The sequence below is a fragment of the Acanthochromis polyacanthus genome, chromosome 21, assembly GCF_021347895.1.
Source record: "Acanthochromis polyacanthus isolate Apoly-LR-REF ecotype Palm Island chromosome 21, KAUST_Apoly_ChrSc, whole genome shotgun sequence".
Taxonomy (NCBI): Eukaryota; Metazoa; Chordata; class Actinopteri; family Pomacentridae; genus Acanthochromis; species Acanthochromis polyacanthus.
The window spans coordinates 19,431,179-19,458,784 of NC_067133.1; the positions used below are offsets into that span (position 1 = coordinate 19,431,179).

At 42.9% G+C, this 27,606-nt stretch overlaps 1 protein-coding gene across 2 annotated transcripts in view; it reads left to right on the plus strand.

The window, feature by feature from the left end:
- The window catches only part of LOC110962891 (potassium channel subfamily T member 2), a 44,622-nt gene that overhangs the window by 15,292 nt on the left and 1,724 nt on the right, over positions 1-27,606 (plus strand). Inside the window, exons 2-29 of one of the 2 annotated variants that reach the window (XM_022210961.2) lie at positions 1,109-1,188; positions 1,963-2,065; positions 2,362-2,424; positions 3,283-3,331; positions 3,766-3,825; positions 4,542-4,616; positions 4,857-4,940; positions 5,399-5,493; positions 6,134-6,314; positions 8,830-8,994; positions 9,539-9,675; positions 10,234-10,297; positions 11,607-11,715; positions 16,903-17,011; positions 17,155-17,211; positions 18,618-18,770; positions 18,854-19,107; positions 19,518-19,842; positions 19,924-20,029; positions 20,114-20,286; positions 20,803-20,874; positions 20,994-21,128; positions 21,216-21,327; positions 22,075-22,176; positions 22,286-22,369; positions 22,459-22,587; positions 23,629-23,974; positions 27,421-27,505. In XM_022210961.2, the coding sequence (XP_022066653.1) occupies positions 1,109-1,188; positions 1,963-2,065; positions 2,362-2,424; positions 3,283-3,331; positions 3,766-3,825; positions 4,542-4,616; positions 4,857-4,940; positions 5,399-5,493; positions 6,134-6,314; positions 8,830-8,994; positions 9,539-9,675; positions 10,234-10,297; positions 11,607-11,715; positions 16,903-17,011; positions 17,155-17,211; positions 18,618-18,770; positions 18,854-19,107; positions 19,518-19,842; positions 19,924-20,029; positions 20,114-20,286; positions 20,803-20,874; positions 20,994-21,128; positions 21,216-21,327; positions 22,075-22,176; positions 22,286-22,369; positions 22,459-22,587; positions 23,629-23,974; positions 27,421-27,505 (3,507 nt within the window). The remainder of the gene's footprint in view (positions 1-1,108; positions 1,189-1,962; positions 2,066-2,361; positions 2,425-3,282; positions 3,332-3,765; positions 3,826-4,541; positions 4,617-4,856; positions 4,941-5,398; positions 5,494-6,133; positions 6,315-8,829; positions 8,995-9,538; positions 9,676-10,233; positions 10,298-11,606; positions 11,716-16,902; positions 17,012-17,154; positions 17,212-18,617; positions 18,771-18,853; positions 19,108-19,517; positions 19,843-19,923; positions 20,030-20,113; positions 20,287-20,802; positions 20,875-20,993; positions 21,129-21,215; positions 21,328-22,074; positions 22,177-22,285; positions 22,370-22,458; positions 22,588-23,628; positions 23,975-27,420; positions 27,506-27,606) is intronic. The other variant, XM_022210962.2, reaches the window with a different exon arrangement.

Sequence of the window (27,606 nt, forward strand, 5' to 3'; positions counted from 1 at the left end):
CATTTCCACTACCCCTCAAACGTTGCTGGGAAGGTGTGGTGGTTTTGTTCTGTTTCTGTGTGTGTGTGTCTGACCATGTGGGGTATAGTGCCACTCTGGAACCCTGGGAAGACCCCCTCCCTCCCCACACCACACACACACACACACACACACACACACACACACACACACACACACACACACACACACACACACACACCGCCGCCTCTTCCTCTTCCTGCAGACAGGAGAACAGATTGCAGTTGTTCGCCTCTCTTTCATCTGTCTGTGTGCTGTGAGGAGACCACCAGCGTGCCAGGCCTGGCGTTTTTCATCCTCAACCTGAGTCATCCACTCTTCCCTCCATAGGATGAAAGGAGAGCTACTGAGAATTCTCCCCGGAGGTGGTCAGACAGGAAATGCACTCACCTACAGCCTGTCTGATTATGTGTCTGTACACATAAAGAGCCGTCTCAAGTGCGTCTCTTCGTCATTTTCGTCATACCCCCTCGTAAGAGTCAGTGTCAGATGGGCATGTGAATGGTCTAGTAATACAAATGACCTGCTTGCTTTTGAGCGTTTTAGTCCTGCGTATGTGCACAATAGGTATGTGTGTGCATATGTGTCCCTGTAACAGAATTGAAAGGTGGAAAGAGCAGTAATTATGGCCTCCCATGTTCAGCAGAAACATCAGAGGGAAGTAATTTGTTGCTCTATATTTAATCAGTGGAGATAACGAGACTGACTGCAGCTGTCTGGGCCTATGGGCAGGCAGACAAGCAGTGAACACCATTTCCTCCAAAACCCATTAGTCTTTAATGCAGCCAGCCACAGTGTCTTATTTCCATACTTTTCTGTGTTCAAATAATCATTATCACCCTTTCTATCTCCAATTTGCTCAATGGTACATTTTTAGTCTTCACCTTTATTCTGTTCTCTTTTATCTCCCAGTCCTCCACTTGTTTCCTCTCTTCTGTCTCTTGACTCCATTAAAGAAGTATTTTATCTCTTCAGTCACCTGAAGCGTGTCCTGTGTACTTTTCCTCTTTCCCCCCCTCTGACACTCCTCATTATCTCTCTCTCTCTCTCTCTCCTACCTACTCTGCCCATCTCTCCATCCCTCTCTTAGGGTGCAGGTAGAGTTCTATGTGAATGAGAACACTTTCAAGGAGCGCCTCAAGCTGTTCTTCATCAAAAACCAAAGATCCAGTGAGTTGCCTGCGTTTGGAAACACGCCTTCTCTATCTGTGACTGAATGAACTGTATGTCTGTCTTTTTTTTTTTTTTTACACGAGTCGATCCTATTTTGGGTGAAGAGACGTGTTTCTTTCTAGTGTATGACGTACTGTCACTCTTGCTCTGCGTTTCATCACCAGCTATTCATCTTCTCCACACTTTGTGACCGTTTCGTATGTCTGTGCAGTGATTTAGATTTTCACTGGATTCATTGATTTCCCCAAGTATGCTTACAGTCATTAAAATAGTTATTCATTCAAATGTAGGTTTATTTTGTCATTATTTTATCACTGTTTCAAATACTACTGTAGGAATTCAAGATCAACTTTCAGCAGACAGGATAAAATATTGCATACACACATATGTGTACTTTTTCTGTTGCGTTATGGCAACCATTGGTAGTCAACCATGGCTGCAGAAATGTAAGAAAAGATGAATCATGTTTTTGATAACAATTTCTGCAAACCTCTCTATAAACTTTTTAGTGATTATAGATGGCTTATTAGTTGCTGCTGAGTCCCCAGAGCCATTTTGTCTTTCTGATGAGTAACCTGTCTTGATTGTAATTTAATTTATGACAGGTTAGGTTCACAGAGCATGGCGCTGCTTCAAGCTAAACTTCATTCAGTGTCACATTTTTAAATTACAAGAAAAATAACAACATTGGGGGGGGGGGGGGGGGAAGCATCTTAACCAACGCTGACATTTTTGTTTTTAATGAGCGATTATCTTCTTTTGGAATTGCAGGTCTGCGAGTGCGAATGTTTAACTTTGCTCTGAAAGTCCTGAGCTGCCTCCTCTACATCGTCAGAGTCCTGCTAGACAACCCGCAAGAGGAAAGACAGGACTGGTGAGAGAAATGGTGATAACAAGGGCTTAATGAGGTGAAACAAAGTCTCAGTGAGTGTGAAGGCCAGATAGCAGAAACAAGAACAGCAGTTCAATAGATTAGATAACAGTGTGTACAGAGTATTTGGTAAAAGGACTGGATGTGAGATTATGGGGGAAGAACAAAAGGGGTGGAAATGCAGTTGGGATAGTAAACTGATATGTAGCTTGAACAGCGGGTCAATGCTGTTTTGGCGAGAGGTGTTGGACAAGGAAGTCGTATTTATTGCTGTTTTCTGTGGTTTTTGCCCCCTGCAGTGTGAGCGGGGTTAACTGCACCAAACAAAACACATCATCCCGCCTCTGCACTGAGTTTGACTGGTAAGCATGCAAGGCCCTAATTAGTAGTGATGGCTTTGGCCTGCAGGCGAGGACCATGAAACCACACACCCTGGAGGCCCGGCATCCTTGACACTGGCTCACCGGTTGGACATGTTGTATAACGCAATCAATGCAGCTTCACTTTACTGATGCAATCCACAATGTTGATATTAAGCAAGACAGATCAGCCACCATTTGTCACAATCCAGCTGTATGGATTCTCTGTCAACATAATATGTATGTAGTGCCTGTGCAGCCTAATCAGCAGCGATCTAGTGGAGATAAAGTATGTAATATACAACAACAGAGAGAGAGCGAGAGAGACCAGAAAGTGTACACGGACCTGAGGCAACGCCATGTCTCCTGCTCAGGGACTTATTGATCTAATTGGTGGCTGATGACACTGGCTAAGCTCTGGCTCCAAATGAATAAGGAGCCTGACAGAGTGAGCTCAGGAAAGGGATGGGCCACCTTCTGCTCCAGGCAGCAGACTTGTAGCATTAGTGGAGATAGCACTCATGGCAAGCAGCCATGATAAGCCCCAGGGTGTCTTTGGGAGAGAGAGAGAAAAAAGACACTGCCTTTCTCTCACAATAAGGCTGTAAATTTCCATTTGACTGTTTGAATATTACATTTCTCCTACGATATGAGCACACTGGCAGCTGTGCACTCCACTGCTGTTCAACTGTAAACAGTACAATTATATTAATGCAGTGGCGTGAGTTGTGTCCATGGCTCCATTGAGTGTTGGGTAGAAAAGGATTTTAACATTTTGCTTTAGTTTCATTTTTTATGCATGTAGTTTAGCTGCATTGCTCTTCTCTACTTTCTATTCTTTCCTTTTCTTCCACTCTGTAGGAAGCTGATCATCTGGGTTGATAGACCTCTACCGCTGTGGGCACTGCAGGTCAGATAGATCAGGACACTTCTGAGTAAACGACGCTCATTTCTGCATACATGAACATATACCAGTGCAAAAATTCCTCTTCACTGGTTAATTGGCAATTAAACCTATGTCTCATTATTTCCTGCACTTTTATGCTGTACTCACATCACCACGCTTGACATGCATTTACACTTACAGTAAGATTGCACATACATGTGCATGTATTCAGTCAGACACCAGACTGTGTCTTGCTTCACTTAAACCTGTTCCCTCTGAAGCTCAAACATCAGCACGCCCACTGATTCCACCCACACTCTCCATCTCTGCGACTCCTAATTTCTCTCTGCTCTGGTCTCTTTGACTATCTCGACTCCTCTCTCTGTGTCTGCCCTCCCTCTGTGTCTCTATTCTACATTACTGACTTACTGTCTCTCCCTCTCCCTCTCTTTTCACAGGTGCTTGTGGCTTTCATCAGCTTTTCAGAAACTATGTTGCTCGTGTATCTAAGCTACAAGGTGAGCTACTCATGGCCCCCAGTGGCTAGTGTGAAGCCTTTTGTGAGGTCTGCGTCTATGATGTCTACATGTGTGGCGTGTTTGTGCGTGCGGAGGTGTGCATGAATGTGACACGCTTGATTCTGTCGATTTCTCTCCACTCAACTGATTCTCCTACCTTCAGCGATGCTACTCTTCGGCTCTTGCATTTGGACAGCACCTCAGAGGGCTTTGAGGCTCCCTCAGCATTGTCCTGTTATGAACACATCAGAAAGACTTTAGGGGTGGCCCCTGTGTTGAGGCAGCGGGGGGCCGATCCATCAACGGGTTGCCCTGCCTTTGATGTACTTGACACTATAAGCCTATGAAGGGTTCGCTCTGCAGATTTCTCTGGAGGCTAGAGGCCTTAGCATTTACAGCTGACTGATTCCTGTGGACATAGCCTGCGCCTGTCCACCTACACTAGTCAGATTCAGGTCAGACATATGCGGGAGGCAGACACATAAAAACAGCCGCGACTGACATCTTAATTGAACAGCAAGGCTTAGTGGAAACTGAGTAATGCTGCTTCTCCTCTCAAAGGACACACGGGTGTTGTATAACCCCTATACATCCCGATCTATATCTATTGAGCTCGTCAATTCCACTTGCAGCAGTCCGGCCTGTTATGTGGTAATCCCCTAAGGTCGCCAAAACAATGGTGTTTCCTGACCTCAGTGTGTGGTTTGTGTTTCCAGGGCAACGTATGGGAGCAAGTATTACGTGTCCCCTTCATTCTGGAGATGATCAGCGCCGTTCCCTTCATGATCACTGTGAGTGGAAAGATATGCGTTACTGAGCGCTGACAGCACGGGGAGTCTCTTATGCACCTGTTTGTGTTGGCCCTGCATGCACATCACACGTTAAAACCTGCTACAATAACACAGTGAAGCACATGCTCATGCAATGTCTTACCTTGCCAGACATTCCATGACTGTAAAACATATATATTTTTTAAAAAAAAGGTGATGAGGCAGACAGCCAAGCAGACTAAAGCTCTTTCCTCTCGACAGGTGATTTTGCCCTCCTTCAGAAATCTCTTCATCCCTGTATTTCTCAATTGCTGGCTGGCCAAGCACGCTTTGGAGAACATGATAGTAAGTGAAGCATTATTTCCCTCTCCAATTTCTCCCGTTGCTTTCATCTAAACACCTCTGTTTTGTTATTTTGAAGGCACGCAATTATCCCTTCCTGTCTCCCATTTCAGCTCCTCAGCTTTATCTTTATCTGGTAAATGAAGGTAAATCAGTCAGAAAACATTTCAACTCGTGACCTGAAGCTTTTAGCATTCTCTGACCCCATCTGTCCAATTCTGTCGGGCTAACTACGGCTGATTCACACTTTTTGATAAGCTATCCTTCTTGCTGCTTGAGACTTTCCTTTGGCATTTACTTCTCATTCTTTAGCACAATTTCATATTTCAGTCATTTTTCATTTATTTTCTAATCTCTCCTACTATCTATCAGCCACATGTTGTCAACGTTTTACACTTGAACAATGCTGCACTTGAGCTGTTGTCATTTCCACACATGAACTTCTATCTGCCTCTCTGCAGAATGATCTCCACCGGGCTATCCAGCGGACACACTCAGCCATGTTTAACCAGGTGGTGATACTTATCAGCACACTGGTCTGTCTCATGTTTACATGGTGGGTACCCTCACTGCTACACTAAGAGGAGGGAGGAGAGACATTAAAATGATGGGTGAAGGGGAATTAAAAGGTGTCACAGACAAAATGAAGAGAAAGAGGAGCAGCAGTGGCTTGATAAACACAGAAAAAAATGACATAAGAGAGTGAAAAATGCAGCCCCTAAAGCTAAGGGAGAGAAAGGCAGAAAGCTGAAAGGTAATTGGTGACTGTGAGAGTGAGATACTGCTCTGAAAAGACAACTGGTGATGGCTTCAGTGCAGTGGAGGATGTGTCAGCTTGCTGCACGTCTGGTGCGAAAACCAGAGCTAATCCAGAAGATCCTACACAGCATGAATTAAGCTCTCTGACCGTTCGAGGGATGACATTTGCCTGCTGAGTCATCTATCCCATAAAGACTGCGATAAAATGCGCATCTTGCACACTTTTATGTGAAAATGTACAATGCCTAGCAAAGTCACTGGAACATGCGTCCTCCTACACACATGCAAAGTCACACATATAGGCACAGCCGTGAAAACCAGTCCTCCACGGATAATGGCCTCCACGGACACCTATGCCTCAGTTGTGAAGTCTCTTTCTCAGTGATGCTCACTTCCTTTTCATACTTTCTCCGCTCTTTCCTGCTGACCTCCTACAGCATCTGCGGCATTCAACACCTCGAGCGAGCGGGCAACAACCTGACCCTGTTTGACTCCCTCTACTTCTGCGTGGTCACCTTCTCCACGGTGGGGTTCGGTGATGTCACCCCTCAGATCTGGCCTTCGCAGCTCCTGGTCGTCATCATGATCTTTGTGGCGCTCATCGTGCTTCCCATCCAGGTGAGAAAGAATGGTTATAAACTTTAGTGAGATTATAAATGAGAAGGGGTGAAGAGATGTAATTGGGGTTTGAGGTATTACTTAAAATAGAAAGTTTTGAAGGAGAGATGTGAATAGAAATCCTGATACATATATTGACTTGATAATCCCTGAAAAGCAAAACAACATGTCACCCAGTTCGTGTTTTATTTTCAGCTAAACTGTCCGAGCAGCCGACATGGCTCTACGAAGATGTCCTCCAGTTTTTATGGAGGGAGAAAATCAGAGATAAACTAAGCAAAGATTTGATTGCTTCACCGTCTGTAAAACCCAGTTTGCTTTCTTAAGTAAGCTCATAACACAGTAAACTTTTCTCTCTTAACGCTAATAATTCCTGCCTCCCCCCCAACACAGACACACACACACACACAGACACACACACACACACACACACACACACACACACACACACACACACACACACACACACACACACACACACACAATAATATGATGACTCATTGCATCCTACGTAGATTTACAGAACTATTTTTATTCAGAGAGCAATAGGAGTGTCTTCAATACTCGCTCAATTCCCTCAATCCCTCTCCTGTCATTTAACTGCTCCACAGAGAAAACCTCGTGACAGAAAACTAGAGGAACCGTTTGTACAGGGACTGATAAAAAAATACACCTTGACAAATGCTTGCCATTCCACTGTATCCTAACAATGGCACCTTGTATTTGTGTAAGCCTTTTATCCCTGAGGTAGCTGACATACCTGTTTGTCTCCCGAAACAAGTGAAGGTGCTAATAGGATGAAGATCCTCTGTGTAACTGCAGTTAGATGAGTTCTCTCTGGGCAGGAAATTCTCTTAAACACACACACACACACACACACACACACTGCTGACGAACGAGTCACAAGTGGTGATGCTACAAGTCGTTGGTAACTTTTCTCTCTTATTTTTTTCGGTGGCATCACACAAGCAGACACATACTGTGCTGTAGGTGTAGGACTGCATCCTACGCATGCATGATCAAACAGCTATTGAACAAGATCTCACTGTCTTGTTTTGTGTTGTTGTTTTTTTGTCATTCCATCAGCAGTGGCCTGTTGGTTGCAAATATCTTCACAGAAGCTCCACAAAAACCAAAAAAAAAAAACCATGTACATAAAGATGCCTTTGCTAAAGCTGCGCGAGTCGGCTCATAAAAACAACATTTGCTTCATGGCTGGCGTGGACACCATGTCATCCTCTCCACTCCCCATCTTTCATCCATAAATACCCCTTGACATTTCGAAAGTGGCCCCCCCTTAGCAACAACCCGAATGCCCCAACCTGTGTGTGTGTGTGACTTTGTCCTTCTGTCTGACTCCGTCCTGCCATGACCAGTCTCCATCCAGGCTTGCACAGGGGAATCACAGTGCACATCAGGATGCCGCTACTGTCTGTTTGTCTGCCGCCTCATTTGGTTTTCCTGTACCTGTGCACAGCCCACTCCAGGAAACGCGCCTCCTAAAAAGCCATTTTGTCTATATTTGAGCCTTAAAAGATATTGATTTGAAAATAAGGTAATTGCTCTTCTTTAGAATTCAGATTCACTTATTCGAAGGCTCTCTTTTAGACAGATCTCAGTGCCTTGTAATGGAGGCTTGATTGTTTCTTTATAAATCTACCGCAGTTAGTGCCGCCATGAAGCAGCTGCACGCAGATAATGACTGAATAAAACTAGGTTGTCGTATGGATGTGTATGGCCTGCTGATGTTTTCAAACTCTAACAAGCTGACATTATCTCAGCACAAAATTGATCAAATTTATCTGCTGCAAAACTATCGTCCCATTCCAAAAAGCTCACAAATTAACTGCAACTCGAATTCTGACTGATGTAGCAAGCGTGTATGTTTTACAACACGATCAGGCATTCTTTGCAGCTGCTGCTTCTCGAGAGATGCACTACGGCAAGCAGAGGGTTCAATACATGAGTCCCCTGTGTCATTTTGATGTGACAATGTCACTCAGAATAGGACTCTCGAAGAGGGGAGTTGCACTTTCCTTACTTACACAGAATGTTGCATCATGATACTTTGAGCTGGCGCAGCCAAAATCTCCCGTGAAAAAGAGGACAAAGAATATTTTTCCATTCAGGGGTGAATGTTGTGACCAGTGTAGAATATCTGTAAATCTAGAAGAAATTCTGTTTTTATGTTGCATCAGTTCATCTGCTAAATTTGAACACTTTCCACCACCCACCAAACCATCCTGACCCCATTAGCACAAATCTGTGTGATTTTTTTGTCATGCTACCTGCCCCCCCACTGTTAATCTCTGCTATCACGTTCCATTCAGCCGCCACCCTAAACCAGATCTCCACTTATCTTAATTCTCCCAAACACTCTCCCTAATCAAATGGAAACACTATACAGTGCACGGCATTGTTTTCTTTTCATATACCACCTGGCTCTTCCCTGTATTCCAGCTAACTTAATCCACTTTCCATCTGTTGAATGTGATGGATGTCGTCCCAAATGCAGTTTGAGCAGCTGGCCTTTCTGTGGATGGAGCGACAGAAGTCTGGGGGGAACTATAGCCGCTACAGGGCACAGACGGAGAAACACGTGGTGCTGTGTGTCAGCTGCCTCAAGATCGACCTCCTCATGGACTTCCTCAATGAGTTCTTCGCTCACCCTCGGCTGCAGGTCTTTCCAAATCGTTTTAAGTAGCACAAGAGGGACTTGTGGGGTCTTGTGTGTGTTGTTGTCTGTAATCTTCTCCAGAAGCCCGAGCAGCTGAGGTTAAAACAGAGAATTAAATCTGTAACGGCGAGGATCAAACTGATGTCTTATTCATGCCGGAGCAGTTGTGTGTGTTTGCTTCAGGGTCCATCCATGTGTGAATGTTTACTTGACTGATCGGGGATCATTTTGATCAGCTCTCACTTGCAAGTGCCGAAGGGTTTAGTTTGAGATTGTAGCTGAGTTAGAGTCTATTCTGTGCCTTTTCAGTTCTGTCTGTGTATTTGGAAATTTGGGGTTCCTTCATAAGAAATAAATACTTCTAATGATATTACTGGGCTTCTCCAAGCATGAAAATATTTTTGCAGGTATAATAGTGCAAATTAAATGCAATAATAATGCTACTCTGCCTGATTACACCGAGTCCAGAAGATCTCTTGCTTCTGGCTAAAGTGTATTTAGTTGGAATATAAATTATAGGTGAATGTGTGTACATGTATGTGTGTAGGACTACTACGTGGTGATCCTTTGCCCAGCAGAGATGGATGTCCAGGTTAGAAGAGTCCTTCATGTCCCTCTTTGGGCCCAGAGAGTCATCTACCTGCAGGGTTCTGCTCTAAAAGACCAAGACCTGATGAGGGCCAAGTGAGTCACTGTGACCATCTTCTCTATTTCTACAAATCCTGTGGAAGCATTATTATCAAAAAACAATTCTGCTGCAGTCAAGCCCTAAAAAACCCCAGAGTAGACCTGAGTTAGGACGCTTTGAAGCAAAGGGTCTCACTTGTTGAAGCTGGTGCTCGTAATTAATTCCTGAAGCACCTACAGCCTTGAAGTAACAGCTGTAATTACAGTTTAAGTCATATTGCTTATTGTTTGCCCCCTGGCTTCTGATGATACAGACGCAGCACCTTAGGCTGGCTGCACAGAGAAAGAAAAGGAGCAAAAGCCTGTTTGTTTAATCTCCCCGTCTCCTCGCCTCCTACTATCTCATCTTTAAATGGCGTGGGCTTGAAAGACACATTGGTACATTTGTTGTTCTATTGTCCTACTTTTTTCCTCTTTTATCCTCTCCCTCAATAACATGACAACACCCTCCTTCCTGTGTCTCATTGCTTCCTCAATTTTCTCTCTCTCTTTCTCTCTCTCTATCCCTCTGTCTCTCTCGCTCCCATGACTACATGCTCTACTAACTGCCTGCAGGATGGACGATGCTGAGGCCTGCTTTATCCTCAGTAACCGGTTTGAAGTGGATCGCATTGCTGCTGTACGTTCCTCAATGCTTCCCTGTATCGCCTTGACTCCTCACACTGCCAAACATCCATACTGAGTCTCAACCAAATAACAGACTCACAATTTGGCTAAAACTTTTATTTTGACGTAATGCACTCATGAGGTAAAGGGCCTTGCTTTACGCAGTTTAATTTCTGTAAAACAGCTTATGTAATACATAGATTTATGTCACTGCACTGGCTGACTTTATGTAGTTGTTGCTTTACTTTTTAGCTATATAATTAGATATTTATAAACTTCCACTAAAATATTAATTGTACATTAAAAACGTCTAAATCGGAGAGTGAGAAGACACATAGGTCTAACATTAAGGCGGAACAACGATCAGGCATAACAAAGGAAACTTTAGATGTGGGGTGTTTAATGGCACAGCATGACAAGACAGTGAATAATAATGTGTTTAACTAACACTATGGATTTCACACTGAACGTTAAGGCAGCTTGTTGTCATGTCAAATAAACCAGAGATGAAGCGAAATGAAACGAGTCACAGTGGATGAGAAAAACATTAAATTTTATTTTCTAATCAGGAAACACAAGGCCAGCTTTTTGTGACAAAACATGAGGCAGACAGGTACAATTCATCGCAGATATGTGAAGGTGTTTTTTTGTTTGTTTGTTGTTTTTTTTAGAAAAGCTGAGATTAGTCAATCAGTTTTATCACCTCTTTGTTTCTAAAACTTAAATGTCTCAACAGCTCACTCTGAAATTTAGACATTTATAATCCTTAGAGAATGAATCCTCGTGACTTTGGTAATTCTGCACCTTTTAGTTCATTCGAAGGCTCACAGTTACATTTTTTAGTGGTTTGCCTCGTATTGAATGGATTGCCAAAAAAAATGTCCCTGACGTTCATATTTCTTATCAGATAAAGTTACAACACACTGATGATGCTTTATATATTCCCTGATCCATGCGGTCAACAGTTTAAACATTCCTGTCAGCCTCAGCTGTACTTTGTGTTTAGTGCCAATTAGCACATTTCAGCCGGCTCACCCTTTAGCTCAAAGCACTGCAGTGTCTCGCAGGGCTGCAAGGGCCAGTCTTACTCGGTTCACTCTCCATGCTCCTGTCATGAAATGTCAGAATTGTATTACTCTGATATGTTGCAAGGACCATTCAACTGGTCTGTGTAATCAGTGGTTTAAGGGGATTATAATAGCAGAGCCACAATCTGACGCTGCCACTGATGGGTCTCTACCTCTGCTTCTCCCTCTGTATCTCTCTCTCCCCCCCGCTGTCACTCCATCTATCTCACTCGGCTCTGTCTCCAATTTTCTCAGGATCATCAGACAATCCTCAGAGCTTGGGCAGTGAAAGACTTCGCTCCAAACTGCCCCCTGTACGTCCAGATTCTCAAGCCAGAGAACAAGTTTCACGTCAAATTTGCAGGTGGGCAGTGAGTGTGAAATCAAACATGCTAGAGGAGATTGTCAGACGTCAGCTCAAGATGTGTGTGTGTGTGTTTGTATTTGTGTGTGCTGACTGGATCCAGCTACTGTTATTAGATCACAGCTGGATGCCGGAAATAACTGGATGACGCCTACTAAAATATACATCTACCTTTTTCAATTTGACAGGAGATTTTGCTTGGCTTGTTACTGGAGTCGTGCCACCAGTGATAGTATGTAGCACTGTAAAATATGGGAGATTACGTAAGCATTTGTTTTTGGCTACAGCAGGGTTGCATTATGTTCACAACTGAGCTACCACTTCTGCGCTATAATTCCATTGTGTCATCAGCTTTTCCGTTTTCTACCTGAGTTTGTGTGCCTGAATCACGAGACTGAAGCATATTTTTATCATCGGGCTTGTGCACCAGCTCGCTCCTCCCAGCTCTGAAGAAGTGCTGAGGACAGATTGGCTCGGCTTGGCTCTAAGCCGTCTGAGGGTTTCTGTGAGTTTTTGCGTTGCCTTTTGGAGAGCGTCCCCTTCGTCTTGTGCTCAACAGAAGATGCCAGTCAATCATCTGTGAGTGAAAGAAGAGGACCCAAACTCTATCGCAGCCTTTCCTCTCTCTCACACACATCTCTCTGCCTACAGCCCTGGAGCATGTCAAACTCAATTCTAGCTCGCCGCCCTCATCCCAGCTGTCTCTATCAATGATTAACGTTTTACTTTGCTACCTTGGCAAAGAAAATCCCCCTCTTTTGATGAGTTCTGCCGTTGCGCTAACCTGGCAGACGAGCTCTCCCCGCAGGCAATCCTCCTGCAGTGCTGTTTAAACACTGCGCTGCCACAGTCAGGCTGTGGCCTTTGTTAATAGCAAGGAGGGAATTGTTAGGAGAAAAGATAAATTCATGTTCCTCCATTATCTCACCCATTTGCAGCATGTGATTAGCAGTAAGCTCTGCGGGGTGAATCTCCTATGCTGGGAATTGGACAGCTGTAACATGTATGAAAACTGCTTTCATGTGCTATCTCACACTAACATAGAATTTGACATGTTGAGATATCCGCCTTAGTAATTTGAATGTATTACTTAGCACTAGGCGATGTGGATATTGTTTCTTATGAAATCTCCAATAGCTGTGCACTCATTGCTATTCAGTGCAGAATGCAGAATGCCCACTGGACTGTAGTGATATCTGAAGTGCCCCCTTTGAACACTTTGAGAAAAGCAAACTTCTTAATAAGCTGAATTTAATGTCCCCCTAATCCCCAAGTCACAACAGATAGAGTCAGAGAGCAAACCAGCATGCAGTCATATGGGCATTACTCTAAGTACAAATGCCATGTTTTGACACCACTAAAATATACTCACTAAGTGATGATGTGGGAGGCATTAATGAGCAAGAGATACAAGATTTAATTTGATGCGCAAAAAATAGCTTAATAACAGCCCGGCACTCATTAGAAAAGATCTGCTGCAAAGCAGGAAACCCTGAGGTGTCTGCGTAACCAAACAGAACAGCGCATCCATTGATTGTTGCCCCAGTTTGATCAACAATAGCCAGTCACCCTCCTGAGCTCAGTGTATTGTAGCTGCATGAAGCTCACTTATGCAATAAAAAAAGAATACTATCCATCCATGATCTATGCATCGCTTAATCCTCATTGGGGTCGCTGAGGGGCTGGAGTCTATCCCACCTGACTTAGAGTGAAGGCAGGGGACAGCCTGGACAGGTCACCTGCCTATCGCATGGCTGCATATACAGACACAATTTAGAATTCCAAGAATACCAGTCTACTGAATTAATTAGCTCAACCTGTGGACCTGTGGTCAGGCTGTAATTGCACTCTTGCTGAGGTTGCAAATAGCCACATTTACATACTCATACTTTTTGGCACACACACACGATTAGACCTTTGGGCTAATATCTGTAACAGAGAGCAACACGCAGGAGGTGGGTCAAAAAAACAAGATCTTCTAATCGAAAACGACAGGAAGGGAAAGCGTGTGCGTCCAAACAGTGTGTCGAGGTCGGTAATTGGTTTCTCTCGTGGTTTGGGTCCATGCACCTGAAGGACAGAGTTAAGATGGAGGGCTGTGATGAAGGATAAGCAGGGAAGAAGGTGGCAAGTGAAGGGATCACAGTGGTGAAGAGAGAACATTGGAAATTGAATATTGGAGAAAAAGATTCAATTTGATGTGTGACTACCAATGACTGTGTGCTGTGGGAGTTGGGGACATGTTTGTGTTTGTGTGTAAGTGATGGCCAGAGAGAGTGGAATGTAGCAGTAATGAATGCTGTTCCTCCACAGACACAACATCAGTGTTTTTGTCTATCTGCTGCAGGCTTCGGATGCCCATTACCCTATAAAACCTTCCGCTTTGAAATAAATTCACAGCCTGAATAGCAAGAGGTTACTGTGTGTTGTGTGTGAGCTGCATCATGATGTGCTGCTCTGAGCCAAAAGAACGCTGGTACTTCAATAGAGAATTCACAATCAGCAGTTCTAATTGTCATATCACTCACCTGGCCGGCTGCAGGCACACACACACATCTCAAGCTGCATTTACATTCCTGCTGGTCACCCCTTTCTCAAACAGGCAGGTGAGTTGAGTTTGATATTTCACATCCGGCTCTGACATTTTTTTTTTTTCACAAATTATCTTCTCATACAGAGCAAATATTGTGCTTTTACGACCAAACTCAACACTTTTGCTAAACAAGGCCACCTTAATATGCCTGTGCACTCATTACTGAAGATAATGCAATCAAGAATTACACAGCAGGGGAAATGGATGCTCCCTGGGCCCGATCCACTGATTGGCTTACTATAAACATTCATCACTCTGTTGGTTTTTCCTTTCAAAGAGGAGGCTGTGTGGCAACAGGTAATCGAGAGGCTGTCAGCAGTGTTTGTTCGGTTTTGTTTTGGTCGGTTCGTGAGCAGGGCTATGTTAAGTGATCAGTGATGTGAATGAAAGGACTGACACTCAATCACTGCCTGTTGCTTGGTCTTTCCATTTCCCCCTAAAAATCCTGAGCGGTGACATAAAATTGATCCCATTTAAGGCAACAGCCAACATGTCTAAGCAGGGGCGAGAGCATTTCTGACTACGCTGCCTGTTTGATACAGCTGCGTTAGCCAAACCTGAAGTGGCATCTAGTCGTTTTCCAACATGAGATAGTGATATTTGATTGTGTGCTTGTGCCTTTTAATGTTCAGAATAGAGGCGCGTCGACAGTGAAATGCAAGGTACTTTTGATTGTTGCAAACACACAAGAGTGTGTTGAAGAGTTTTCAATGGAAGTATTTTTTCAGTGCAAAGCTCCAGTTAAACGCTTCATGTTATTCTGAGTAACTGACACATTTATTATGGAAACACATGTCACTTACTTGGGGGCTGCACAATGACGTAGTGGTTAGCACTTTCGCCTTGCAGCAAGAAGATCCCCGGTCCAAATCCCAGCCTGAGCCTGGGATCTTTCTGCATGGAGTTTGCATGTTCTCCCTGTGCATGTGTGGGTTTTCTGTGGGCACTCCGGCTTCCTCCCACAGTCCAAAAATATGTTGAGGTTAATTGGTTACTCTAAATTGTCTGTAGGTGTGATTGTTTAAGATAAGATAATCCTTTATTGATCCCCAGAGGGGAAATTCAAGTTTTGCAGCAGCACAGGGCAAATACAAGGATACAAGGGTAGTAGCATGCATTGGGTTCAAGAATTACACATAGTTTTAGGACAAGCCAAGGGTTACATATAATAAACAAAACAAAAAGGGGAAACAATAAACTGACCAGTAGCAGCAAACAGTATGAGGTATTCACAATGTCAAAAAAGTGTCATCCAGGACAACTGAGCTATGCAGTGCAGTGAAGTAAAATGACAGTGATATTAAAGTGACAGTGTGAACGGTAGCAAGAGTTAAATACAGTAATCAGTAATCAACAGGAGTTATGTACAGTAATTCCAGGGGGGATCAGTGCAGTGATGTACTGTGGCCTCCGCTGCTGTTTAAGAGTCTGATGGTGGTGGGCACAAAGGAGCGCCTGAAGCGCTCAGTTCTACTTCTGGGTGGGATGATGCGCTGGCTGAACGAGCTGCCCATGTCCCACAGCTCGTCATGGAGAAGGTGAGAGGGGTTGTCCAGGATTGCCCTGATTTTGTCCATGATCCTCCTCTCTGCCACGGTCTCCAGATTGTCCAATTGAAGGCCCACAACAGAACGGGCCTTCTTCATCAGTTTGTTAAGCCTGTTGACCTCACCAGTCCTGATGCCACCCCAGCAGCACACCACGGCAAAGAAGAGTGCGCTGGCCACCACAGACTGGTAGAAGGTCTTCAGGAGCCTGCTGCAGACGCCAAACGACCTGAATCTCCTCAGGAAGAACAACCTGAGGAGACTCAGGTCGTTTGGCGTCTGCAGCAGGCTCCTGAAGACCTTCTGTATATGTCTATTTATTGTCTGTATATGTAGCCCTGTGACAGACTGGCGACCTGTCCAGAGTGTCCCCTGCCTTCGCCCGAGTCTGCTGGGATAGGCTCCATTTTTTCAGAAATTTTATGATATTAATTATTAACTTCTTGTAGCCTGTTGTTGTGAATTCGCAACATACCACTTTCATTCAGACTGCAGCTGAGATAGCGTATCCATTCCCCCAATGCCGGTCGTGCATATTCAATATGAGCCTCGGAACCTTTTGCAAGCGCTGGTTTCTCGTAGGACCGGTCGGAGTAGGACCTAATTTTTATATATCTATTATTATATTTCTCTTCTATGTGTAATAGATAATTTAACAATCTCCACTTATTTTAGTATCAGCTGGAAAGCAAAAACACACAAAAATGTTTTTAATTTAATTCTAAATAAATTCAGGTGTCAACGGGTTAATAAAAACAAAGCAACAGAGGTATGATGAGCAACACATCATCATAACCCTAACCCCTAACCTCTAACTTGAATTTAAGCTCCACAGATTAACTATACATAGCTCTTTTTATTGATTTATTTTCATAATAATTTTTGTGTGACCTTAGTGTTTCATTGACCCGTTGAGACACTTAATTAATCTTTGGCCCTGACCCATTGATGTATGGAACATACTGACATATCGCCATTTACTTAGAGAAATGATTTTCAAAGGTTTGTCCAACCTCAGTCACTCTTGTCTTGCCTCTGTGTCTGCAGATCATGTGGTGTGTGAGGAAGAGTTTAAGTATGCCATGTTGGCTTTAAACTGTGTGTGCCCTGGTACCTCAACTCTCATCACTCTATTGATCCACTCCTCTAGAGGACAGTAAGTTCACTTGCCTTCTTTCTCCTTATCATTCTTTCTATTTAACTTTCCACCGTCTTAACAGTCACATATACTTTACCGTATATATAACCGCATGAACCCATCTCCTCACTGTCATTCATCTTTTTTTTTCTTCTTTTAAGAACGACGCACCAAGAGGCCTTCAAGCAGCGAGTAGGAGCATTTCAAGCCCTCAACAGGTACAACGCATTTTTTTCTGTATTTATACTTTGGTACAGTTGTGCTCAATTTCCACCCGAGTCTTCATTCAGTTTTCAGTATTTGCAATCTGTGTTTGTGGAGATTTTGTAAAGCAACAACAAAAACAGCTTTCTAGCCATTTTGTGATGATCAGTATAATCAAAAGTCAAAAGGGAAGTATGGATTTGAAAAAAATCCAATTGTAAACACCCAGAAATCAGTGAGTGTTTGGGAAGCTTTACACAAAACCACACCAAAAAAAAAAGAAAGAAAACATTTAAATGGCAAAAGATGAAATATGAGTGTGTCTGTGTTTTCTTTATTAACAAGTTCCACTAGCCGTGATATTATGCTCTTTAGTTTTTGGTTTATCACTTATGATAAGTGACTGTAACCATCACCAGAGTATTACTTGAGCAGCTTTATCTGAAAGGGTGTTCAGGAGTATTTGTTCATATAAACAGCTTTTCGTCCTCATGAAAATAACACACCTGTAGTTTGAAAATATTCTAATTTAAACATGATATTTTGAGACTGTGGGTAAAGACAAAACTTCAACAATAATGCTTTTTTTTTTCTATAACTTTAATACGACTCATTTTAAAGCTACAATCCATAAGTACAACATAAGAATTGCACAAAAACATGAAGTGTAACTCAGATAGGTAAAGATCCTAATCCACAATGCTTTAACGTATTTAAAGCTTCTTGAAAGGTTTTGGTTTAGTAATACTTAAAACAATAAATAGAACTTTTTTGAGTATGAAGCCGCAGAACCCATAAATATGACTAACTCTTTGATTATACATGAAAATATGTGTATTTATAAGTGATACTGAATAAGGATTTTCAAAACTGATGGACTGACTGATGAGTTCAACATTCAAAAGCAGCGTGTTTCATAAGTATGCTTCTATATCTGGACTTGATGCCATTTGGTTTATTGGCTGTGACAATGCTACATGACTAGGATTTGTCCTCCTCCTCCTTTGCCTTGCACTTAGTGCCTGTAAACTGCAAATTTGCTATAACACTTGTTTATATAATGCCATCTTTGTTGCAGGCCACCCACATTCACACTGCCCCCACACTACCCCTGCTTACTGCTATCACCTCTTTAGCCTTCGCGTCGAAAGCCATATCCCCATGAGAAAACTATTGTGCTCTTAACTGTGTGAATGTGTACGTCTGAGACCTGTTGTTCAGACGGTCTGTCCTAGTCTACATCCATGTGCTGATTGAAGCATCGACCAGCAGCTCTGACAGAGATGTAAGATGTTACCTTTGCAACCTTGATGGAAAATCTTCTGATGTGGCATTGGTGCTGAGCTGGAGGCTTTGTTTAACATGTTTTAAAGGTCACGCTTCCCCCACATGGCCAATCAATCCTCTTTTTATGTCTCAGGGAGGGCGGCGCATGCTCAGCAGACCAATGGCACCGGACCTACCGGCGCTGCTCAGCCAATGAGGTGCATCACATTCGACTGGAAGAAAGTAAATTCTTTGGGGATTACCAGGGCAAGAGTTTCACGTTTGCTTCCTTTCACGCTCACAAAAAGTAAGTCATATTGTCGAAAAGGCTAGAGATGAAAACACACGAAGCTGCACTGTGCAGTGCTGACCTTGTCTGTGCGGCTGCAGGTATGGAGTATGTTTGATCGGAGTGCGCAGACTGGACACCACCAACATCCTGTTAAACCCTGGCCCATGCCACATCATGGGGGCCTCTGACACATGCTTTTACATCAATATCTCGAAAGAAGAGAACTCAGCATTTGTCCGAGGCCAGAGGGAACCATCGTGGGGCGGCACAGGCGGAAATGCCAGGGGAGTGCACCAAACGATCTACCACGGACTCACCCGCCTGCCAGTCCACAGTATCATCGCCAGCATGGGTCAGTCAGATGGGCACAGCACAAAGACTGTGTAACATTTACACACTGACCTTCTGCTTGCAGTTTCTGTGTTGGTCAAATATGCAAGCCTGTCATTAAACTGTCTAAGACAGCAGCACGCGCACGGCTGTCAAATTGTACAGTTTGCACATTGGAAGATTAAAAAGACATGCATGGCGCTGCAGAGGAATTAACATTTATCTGACAATAAGTCACACTTGATAAGAGCAACTGCCAAGTGAACTGAAATGCCAGATACTGTGGCTCTACAAACACACCACCTAGTGGACAACATGACCAGCACACTAGTTTTCAGTGCTCTCACTGTGGTGTGTGTGTTATCTTTCTGTAATTGAATTCAGAGTTTGAACATTACTACAAGTGTGTGTTTGTGTGTGTGCATGTTTCAGGCACAGTTGCCATCGACCTGCAGGACTCCAGTGACAGCAGCCCAGAAGGCCAGGACCCGGGAGGCACAGGGATGGGCAGTGGGAAAGGAAGCAGGAGCAGCTCCAGGACAGAGATGGGAGGTGCGAACACCTTGGCTCTGCCCGCCATGGGAGAGTCTGCAGAGGAGAGACGGCACAGCATCGCCCCCGTCCTGGAGCTAGTGGACGGTGTCAACAACCCCACATTTGACCTACTGGGAGACCAGTCAGAGGATGAGGGAGGAGAGGAGGGCAAGGAGGACAGTGACAAAGATGAGAGCGCCCACTGGTGGGGTCGACACTGCGAGTAAGTGCACTTGTTGGATTTGTGCATGTGGGTACGTTTGAAATAAACAAGCTCAGATGTAAATGTGGGCTTGTGCCACAGGTGGGTGAAGGGCTACCCGCTAAATTCTCCGTACATCGGCAGCTCACCTGCACTGTGCCACCTTCTACAAGAAAAGATGCCTTTCTGCTGCCTGCGAATGGACAAGGTGGGGATAATAAATGGCTTGATATCTTTGCTTTACAAGCTGGCATAGCCATCACCCAGTAACACTGTTTTATGTGTCTCCTAGGCTTGTCACCACATTCCTTTTGAGGATGCCCGCTCCTATGGCTTCAAAAACAAATTGATCATCGTGTCTGCGGAGAGTGCAGGGAACGGTCTTTACAACTTCATTGTGCCTCTACGGGCCTACTACCGACCAAGGAAGGAGCTCAACCCCATCGTGCTGTTGTTGGAGAGCATGTCAGTACATCTGCATCATTTGTCGTGATGCAGTAGCTATTATTGTACACTCGGCTTCAAACTGAAATACATGGTAGTGTGTCGCCAAGAGTTGTTGCTGTGAGCGTGACAGCAGCATTACAAATCTGGGTTGCACAGTATAGTAAAATGAGTTCCTCTGTAAATAGCAAGTGGAGGAGAAAAATGGAGCTATTTAAGGTCACAGTAAACATGATTTGTGAAATGTTGAATGCTTTCAGGACAATGCGCTCCACAGCCCTGTGTCGTGTTTTGTGGCTGGTACACACACGCAGTCGGCCAAATGAGAGTGGAATCCAATAAAAAGGCAATAAAATGCTGAGTCACTTCAGTGTAGTGCTGTTATGTTCAGCTTTCTCTGCAGGCAGTTGGGCTGTGTTGTATTTTCAAGACTAAGTGAGAGAGGTCCGTCACTGTGGGAATGCTAGCTTCATCTTGGTTTGTGTAAATCTCTACTGGTGGGACTCTCAAGTCTATTTATGTTTCTGATTGGATCAGACCTGAAGCAGACTTCCTGGAGGCAATTTGTTGGTTCCCCATGGTGTTCTACACAGTGGGCTCCATTGACAAGTAAGGCAGAACAAATCCCCCGGCTGATTTAATTCTGAATTTTCATCTTTTACTTCTTACTGACCTTCAAAACGAATGTTATTCTTCCTTTTGCCGGTCCCGTATCACTCTCTTCATAGTCTGGACAGTTTGCTACGATGTGGAGTCACTTTTGCTGGCACCATGGTGGTGGTCGACAAGGAGAGCTCCATGATTGCAGAGGAGGACTACATGGCTGACGCAAAGACCATCGTCAACGTCCAGACCTTGTTTAGGTCTGCTTTGCCTCAACTTCTGCTGCAATCTCACACACTAGTTTGAAGTGTTTATCTTTTGATTCTCTCTCTGTCTCTTCTTCCCAGACTGTTTCCAGCTCTTAGCATCATCACCGAACTCACACATCCAGCCAACATGCGCTTCATGCAGTTCAAAGTCAAAGATCACTACTCTCTAGCTCTGTCCAAACTGGAAAAGGTAAAAGCTTCGCAACTTCAAAGCTTTCTTGTGATCATAATGATAAAGTAATGGGAAAGAACATCTGCCAGTTTTTATTTCATATTCTCAGTTGATTTAGAAATGAATTTTTAAAAAAGCACTGCACATTTTGCTTTGTTTTAATGAAAATTTACTAAGATCTTTAGTCCCAACCACTAGGGTTTTACAGTAACAGAACATTTTTAATGGATTGGAACCATGTGGTTTCTTTAGTCTTTTCTCCCATTGCTGCTTGCCTTTTTTAATATCTGTTATTGCTGTTCATGTTGTTCTCTGTATGGCAGCTAATGAATTCCCCCTTGGGCATCAATAACATTCATCAACAAAGCAGTGAATTAGTCACTGCTTGACATCACATCTTAAAATGAATTTCAATATGGGAGTAACATTGTTATGAGAACGATATTGCCTCACGGTAGGAGCGACCTTTTGTGGATTTCCAGCCTTATCTCTATGCATGTTGGGGGGCTTTCTGGTTTAATCCCACTTTGCAAAAACATGTAAATCAGATGCAGTGGGAAACTGTAATTTGACCGTGAGAATAAACAGATTTTTTTTTAAGTATTAGCTTGAGTGTTATTTTGCCGTCATCGCAGTGCATGCTGGGAGAGGCTTGATCCTGCAACAATTCAAAGACATTGGCTTTTAAAAGGTGATGGGTTTTGCAGTCTCTTCATCTGATCTCCTTTGTGTGTGTATGCCTGTGTGTGTGTGTTTGATCTGCAGAAGGAAAGGGAAAAGGGGTCTAACCTGGTCTTTATGTTCCGCCTGCCCTTCGCTGCTGGGAAGGTTTTCAGCGTTAGCATGCTGGACACGCTCCTCTACCAGGTTCCCCAAACACACTCTCACTTCAAAATAAAAATCCTCCTCCTTCGCGCTGCAAAAATTCAAAATGTGATCTACTTCCTTTGATTCATTTGTTGTGTCATCCTACCAGTCATTTGTGAAGGACTATATGATCTCCATCACCAGACTGCTGCTTGGTTTGGACTCCATGCCTGGCTCAGGTTTCCTCTGTGCTGTAAGTAGCCAAACACTTGCGGCTTAGATTCAGCCTGTTTGGATTGTGAAGTGCCTCGCCTCTTGGAGTAATTATTCTGTGTTTTCTAGATGAAAATCACAGAAGACGACTTGTGGATCCGCACCTATGGCAGGCTCTACCAGAAATTATGCTCCTCCACTGGAGATATCCCCATAGGCATCTATCGTACAGAAGCCCACAAGCTTCCAGTCTCTGAGGTCGGTCGCTTCTCTTGCTTAGTTTCCAGTTTAATGGCTAAAAATGCTAATGCACTTTGAAGACTGATGATTAAAAAGAAGACTGAAAGAAGTCACCTGTCAGACTGGAACAGCCATCTCTGTAGTGAGATGGTGGTCTGTGGCACCACTTACCAGCCACTTACAGTGTAATTCTGAGATCCTTCTGCAGACAGCTCCACTCACTGGGACCTTAACAACCCACATAATAGGTGGGTCAGTGACTCACATGTGACCTCTCTGGAGTTTAAATGTCTTGTACTTGCCACCAGCCTGTTCAAACTAAAGAAACATTTCAGAAGAGAGATGAAATATCTTTAAGGAGCTTATGTAAGTCTAGTGACCTTCGTTTTAGCATTTAGAGAGGCTACAAGGTTCGTTAAGTTCCCTGGTGTTAATTAAAAGGATTATGAAAGATTATACATAGAGATGATTTTTTTCTAAGCTCTCTGCACTTGATTTATCTATATTTTGACAGTAAAGATGTTCACTGTGTTGCTTTCCACTAATATAATCAGAACAAAATGCAAAAACCACGGCCTTTTCCCCTAAGATGAATGTAAATACAGGCATTTTTCACATTCTAATTCAATTTGTCCATGTTTTGCAACAACTGCATTCAGAGTTTTGAAGGCACGGAGGGACGTGAAGACAGTCAGTCGTCTAAGTTTTGACATGTGCATTCATCATGTGAGACAGACTTATAAAAATAAGAGAAAAACAGCTTGCGTAGTTGAATGAAATCTACATATATTAAACAAGCTGCAGGGAGAATTGACAGCTTTGGTAATGTGGTACTGATAAGAAAAACTCGAGGCAAGATGGTTAGTTACACAGAAGACACTTAAGACTGATTTTTATGCCCAAATAATGTTTCTTTCATTCATCATTCACGTCTGCTATGGCAAGAAAGTATTAATTTGTTTTCATCTTCAAACAGCACTGCTGAAGAGCTTTAGATTGAATAAAAACAGTTTGATTGCACCACATAACTAAATAACAGTGTGTGGTTTTGTGTTTCAGTCCCAGGTATCCATCACAGTGGAAGACTACGAGGACACCAGAGAACCCAGAGAGCCCCTGTTGTCCCGGACCAGCACCCACCGTAACTCCACCTCCTCGGAGCCCATCTCCACCTCTTCCCACTCTTCGGACCACCCGCTGCTGAGGAGGAAGAGCATGCAGTGGGCACGGCGGCTGAGCAGGAAGGGGGGTCGGAGCTCCAGTGGGGCCAAAGGGGGTCCGGGCAGCGCGGCCGAGAGGATCAGCCAGCAGAGACTGACCCTGTTCAGGCGCTCAGAGAGGCAGGAGCTCAACGCCCTGGTGCGAACAAGGATGAAGCATTTGGGCCTTTCTCCAACTGGATTTAGTAAGTCTATAGCAGTTTGTGGGGAAAAATATCTCCTGATTTTGAATAAGGCTGCATTTTTTACATTGGAAGAATGCAAAAAACCACAAATATTCATACTATGTATACTTGTTTTACCTGTTTATTTCCATTCATGTCATTTTTCAACTAAATTTCAGAGATAAATATTGTATTTTTTTTCTTCAATGTCTACTCGACAGCTATAAGCACGATAGTGACTTTACAAATTGAGATATACACAAAGAAATACACTGCCGCTCAAAACTTTTAGAACACCCCAATTTTTCCAGTTTTTTATTGGATATTATGCATGTGAATGTCTCATTGTACTCTGAAATGAAAGCATAGAACAAATAAACAAATGAAGTTTAAAAATCCAATTTAGAAGCCAAAATGTATTCTATGCTTTTGACTCATTAAAGCAGCCACATTTGGCAGATACAACAGCTGAACACACTCATGGCATTCTTTCCACAATGGAAATCAAATATTCTTCAGAAAGTTCTTCCCAACTCTGTTGTTGAAGTTCTCATAAATGTGTGGCACTTGGAGGTTGCTTTGCTTTCACTCTCCTGTCCAGTTCATCCTAAACCAGCCCCAAGGGGTTTAAGTCTGGAGACTGTGCTGCCACTCCATATTCTCAAGCTTACCATCTTGCTCTTGTTCCTAAGGTAGTTCTGGCATAGCTTGGACTTAATGTTTTGGGTCATTATCTTGCTGTAGGATGAACCCCTGACCAACTAGGAACATACCAGAGGGTACTGCATGTGGTAGCTGTTTTGGTTCAGGGTATCTCTCACTCTGTACAAGTCACCCACCCTGGACCATCATGCTTCCTCCATGTTTTACAGTTGATGTCACACACTGAGGAACCATCCTTTCTCCTACTCGACGGTGTACAAAAATCCTGCATGATGAACCAAAGATTTCAACTTTTGATTCATCAGTCCATGTTACCTTCTTCCAGTCTTCAATAGTCCGTTGTTGGTGTTTCATGGGCCAGACAACCCTCTTTTTCTTATTCTGACATCTTAGCGGTGGCTTTCTTGTAGCAACTCAACCTGTCAAATCTGCAACTCCAAGTCTTCTTTTTACAGTTGAAACTGAGACTTCTTACTACGACCACTATTAAGCTGTGCTTGAAGCTGTTGTCCTGTGAGCTCCTATCACCAAGCTGTTGACTCTCAGAAACTTGTCTTCTGATTCTGTTGTGGCTTTGGGTCTTCCAGACCTCTTCCTGTCAGAGTTTCCCTCAGTTTCTGAGTGCTCTTTGATGGTGAAGAAAACTGTATTCACTGACACCTTGACTTTCTTCACAGTTTCTCTGTAGGAAAGACCAACATTTTTGAGTGTTATGATGGTCTTTCTCTCTTCTATTGTTAATTGCCTTTTCCTCATCATTTTATAGCAACTGCAGTACAATACAGTTCAAATAATGCTCTTTAGGGCATTGTACCACGGTGTGTTCCAACACTACTTTTATGCAGACAGAGGGAATTGTAAGTAATTAAGAAAAGTTGGGATATCTGTAGGATTTGGTAGCACCAATTTTCAAGGCTTGATCAACCTCCATTGCTGCAGAACAGTTTTAAGATGTTAACCCATTTCTTGTTCTCTGACAAAGGCCTTTTTGTATAATTCTGAAATGTACATTGTGTTTCAGTTTTGGATAATCTTATCTTTTTTTAACCTCTGTCAGTTCATCACTTACCTCTGTACCATTTCAAGCTATTCACTGGACTCGAACTACTGTACTTGAATTTCAATTTTTTTTAAAAATGGAAAAATTGGGGCATTCTAAACCATTTGACCAGTTGTGTATATGATAACCTTACTAAATACAGTGCATAGTAACCCTTCCCTTCTCACCGTCTGAGGTACCTGCAGACCCCAGAGCTAAACTTCTTGTCATATCTCACACATGCTTTGTTCAGTCATTCTAAATTTTCACGATTTTGTCACTCACTGAATTCCTAATGACTTAATATTGTTGTTTTTCTATTATTATTATACCAGTGTATTGGCATCATATGGGATTCCAGTAAAACTGTTTACTGAGTTGGCATTTGACATGTGTCCTAATTTGTAGTATTAGACACTCTTAGTGGTTTTGAAGAAGATTTTATCCTATTACAGATTTCCTCATGTGCTCCATCGACAAACCTAAATGCCACCCTTCCTAAAAAAAATTATGTTCAGAGTCAGAAATAGAATACATATCTTCATGATAAAATGTGTTATGACAATCAGAATAAATGTTTATGTTCTATTATAGAAGATAAGACTAAAATAGTGTCCCATGCACATGACTGACATTCGGTCAGAGCATGATCAAGGCGTGTTATGAGTCTGGGAAAAACACACATTGGTAACCACTTTTGAGGCTGCAGATGGAGAGAATGAGAAGAAGGGAAGGATTTGAGGAGATTTGCTCTGTTTCCTGGAGCTCCAAGATGTGCTTGGCTGTAATAAATCTAGAATACAGCGCTGCAGTATAGATGTGGATGATATCAGTGTTGGTTTTATAGGCAACAAGCAGATGAAGATATCAAGATGAACACGACACAAACGATGAAGTTACTGAAATTGAAATGATACCAGAATCAAAGGAAAACAAATAAATACAAATGTGAATTAGAGTTGATGTTTGTCTAAAAGCAAAGTATCTATTTTGTTTTATACTGTATGCAAATTTAATTGTAGCTTGCCTAAAAGAGCAATAACCTTAGGGTTTTTTTCAGATTATGTCAAATAAATAATGTTTTAAGAAGAAATTTGTTCGTATTTTGGTCCAATGGTTGTTTCATGTAGCAGTTTATTGATGAGGTCTCCAGAAACCTCAGTGGGTGTATGTTAAACATACTGGTAGGATGAGGGTTAAAGCTTAAATAATACACAAATGATCTTTTTTTCTTCTTTTTTTTTTACACATTAACTGAAATAGCTTGGATCCTTTTGGCATATTTCAGATATCTACTGAATAATAGAAGATTATTTAATATTTAAGAAAAGCATTAGGGAACATTAAAAAAACAAATATACAATTTGTGCAAGAGAAATTTGCTTTTCCTCCCTCATTAAGCCTTGAATAGGCCCTCTGAGATAGCTACAGAGGGAGGCTAAACATGTTCATGCATCAGCAGTAATGATTTAATAATGGAACATCTACTTATATGAGTCTGCAGAGGGAGCACTCATGCTACTAATAGTTCACTAAGCCGATGATACGTTTACTTACGTGAAGTGTCCCACTCACTGCTATTGTTTGCTGTGTGTGATACTGAATGCATTCAACTGGTGTCCATTTTTGTCCAACTTTGTCTTCCTGTCATGTGTCTCACTGCAGCATTGCTTCTATTCTGTGCGTACGGATGCAGCACAGCCTGTCGTATATCCTGTGCATATTTTATTTCCTGCCTCACTAACCTCTTCTCTTCCTGTGTCAGATGGGATGACAGACCAAGGGAACAGACTGTCGTACATCCTCATCAACCCTTCTCCAGACACCAGACTGGAGCTGCACGACGTTGTGTGAGTGCACAACGCCACGTATAATTAAGAACACTGCAAAATTAATAAAAAAAATAACAGCATGAAACATTACCTCAGCTACAAATACTACCTCATTATGT